General features: G+C 40.8%; 1 protein-coding gene and 1 long non-coding RNA gene across 3 annotated transcripts in view; one reads left to right on the top strand and one right to left on the bottom strand.

Moving 5' to 3' along the window:
* Window positions 1–2500, bottom strand: part of LOC138006679 (uncharacterized) — a 29138-nt gene that overhangs the window by 21044 nt on the left and 5594 nt on the right. The gene's annotated exons all lie outside the window — the stretch shown is intronic.
* The window catches only part of LOC138006678 (attractin-like protein 1), a 57617-nt gene that overhangs the window by 53004 nt on the left and 2113 nt on the right, over window positions 1–2500 (top strand). Inside the window, exon 28 of the mRNA XM_068853147.1 lies at window positions 2430–2500. This exon is cut by the window's right edge and continues 2113 nt beyond it. Within this exon, the coding sequence (XP_068709248.1) occupies window positions 2430–2489 (60 nt within the window). The 3' untranslated portion in view covers window positions 2490–2500. The remainder of the gene's footprint in view (window positions 1–2429) is intronic.

Below are 2500 nucleotides of genomic sequence, written 5' to 3'. Positions count from 1 at the left end.
TAAATTTGAGTAAAACATTTCTTCGAATATCTCCGGCACGAAACATCGCACAGACTTGAATCCTTGTGAGACTGTTTGAATATTCATCTTCTTTTATCTCTTTCATTCTTGACTTTATTTGTTGAATGGTTTTGATGATCGTGTGACAGTAATTTTGAAAACCGGCAATTTGAAGGTGTAAAAATCGGTCAGTACAAAACGCAGACTGCAGACTGCAGACCGGGTACAAAATGCAGACTAGGTACAAAATGCAGACTGCAGACTGCAGACCGGGTACAAAATGCAGACCAAGTCTAAATAAATAAATACGTGATGGAATGTCATCTTATATGTCCAGGTGGTCGGGGGGCCGTGGTTTACATTGACTGGTGCATAACGAACACTAAGCAAAAACAAAGACCTAAGACCTAAGACCCGGAAAACTAAGACCCCTTTTATTTTAGTTCTCAAAGCAATCCCTGGGCCGTTTAAAAAGGCGCAAAAATATATTATAAATAATGCGAAGGAAATCGGGAATAAATCACGCGCAAAGCAGCAAATGAGCCATAGAAAAGAAAGGCACCAAAAAACCCTGTATTCTTGAAAGAAATATTATGTATATCCAAAAAATTTAGTTCGATGTTGAGACGACAATAAGGCTTTATAATGACAGCGTTGGGAGAAAATCTAGCTGCGCTTGCTTGATTCACGCCACAACCGCGAATGTCACGCCAGGCGAGTCAAGACCGCATGACAATCCCGCATTTCATCAGAAAGGAAAAAGAAATAGTTGTTCTAAAATGCCTCGCCTGTAACTGAACCAATTGTTCATTTGTTCTTCGGGAATTATTGGCAGTCGGGTGTTACGTCCTGTTGGAAATCAACGATGGGTTTTTCTTTGATCGAGCTCTGTCACGAGCCCATGTAAACAAATTCAAAGGTCAACAGGGTCACATGTCCTTTTTGGCGGGGAATACTGTGAATCGCGCTAGTGACACTGTTTTCGCAAAAAAAGGCAGATCACCTTTCCGGAGATCAGCTAGTCTGCTAGGAGAGCAGTAAGCAGCTCAAAATTTTATTTAAGAACCACGGTAGCCTGGCCACTCTGTTTAAGACACACTATATTAAGAAACGGGCAAGGAAACCCAATAAATGCTAATATTCGAGAAAAATGACGATTGCGTGACAGCAGGTAAGTTATAAGATGACATTCCATCACGTATTTATTTATTTAGACTTGGTCTGCATTTTGTTCCCGGTCTGCAGTCTGCAGTCCGCATTTTGTACCTAGTCTGCATTTTGTACCCGGTCTGCAGTCTGCAGTCTGCAGTCTGCAGTCTGCGTTTTGTACTGACCGGTGTAAAAATATTTTAAAAATTCGGAATTCTCTCACTGTTTGATTTGTTGAAATGGTGCAACTGCGACAGAACCGGAAGGACGAGCTCGTTTATTACAAGATAACAGGTCCAAAAATTAAAATGATCCGCTTGCGAAAATTAAAAAGATAACGATCACTTTCAAAATCGAGCAAACCCTTTTTGTCTTTCATTTGGGTGGGCAAATTCCGGAGATTTGCGAAGTCAGTTTTCTTCACGTGATGATGTTAACAGATTGTCAAATTTTAACTCAAGTGTTTTGTTCCACTCGTCGGTCCTTGTTGTTGATAGCATCTTGTACTTTACTTGATTTGGTCAGTATTCTTAAAGCGAAATTTTGGCTGGCTGGAAGCTTAGAATTTTAAGACGTTTTCGCGGCTATGGACTTCGTTCTGGTCGCTGTCAAAAATGCGTAGGGGAACAATTTCGATCCTATGAAACAGAGTACTTCGTACGTCCGATGTTTCGAACGATAAGCTCTTGAGTTTGAAAGGCCTTTCACGAGGACACAAGGAATATATAAACAAACTCAGCGAGAACGTGGACAGCCAGCACTGCGCATTAAGATACAGGCCACTTAGTTTAAGTGCAGATAGTACTCCATTTTGATTACGCCTTGACAATTTCTCAACGATTTAGAAATCAGCTTACCTTGTACAGAAAATAGCAGAAAAGTGCGCCAGAAGACAGCTTGTCTGACCTGTGCAGCTTATCGGAGGTTTCCCGACAAATTAACCCATGAATATTCCACAAGGGCCAGAAGTGCTTCCAGGTTTTTTTAATCGAACAGCTAAAACGGTTTTCTACTTGAAAAATCGAATTAAAACTAAGAGCTAAGGGGTATCGAGGGCAAAATAATCATGTTAATCCGATGTCGGATGAGAAGAACATAATAATGAAGAGCAGCTGGCTTGAGGGATCAGCTGATTGCAATCTCATTTGCAAGTGAAAGAGAAAGCGAAATTTGGTGTCGGGTTACCACGAAAAAAATAAGGCGGTCGAAGAAATTTAGTTTTGCCAGTTTTATTTCTTTATTTTTCTTATGAGAATCTAATTTCCCCCTCCATTGACAAGATTTCAGGTGGCGTTTCCGGTTTAAGGCAAGTGACGCAGACAGAAAGTGTGCTGTCCTGAAGACTCCTGGA

This window comes from Montipora foliosa, chromosome 6 (genome assembly GCF_036669935.1).
Source record: "Montipora foliosa isolate CH-2021 chromosome 6, ASM3666993v2, whole genome shotgun sequence".
Classification (NCBI taxonomy): Eukaryota; Metazoa; Cnidaria; class Anthozoa; order Scleractinia; family Acroporidae; genus Montipora; species Montipora foliosa.
This window is presented reverse-complemented; position numbering and strand designations above follow the sequence as displayed.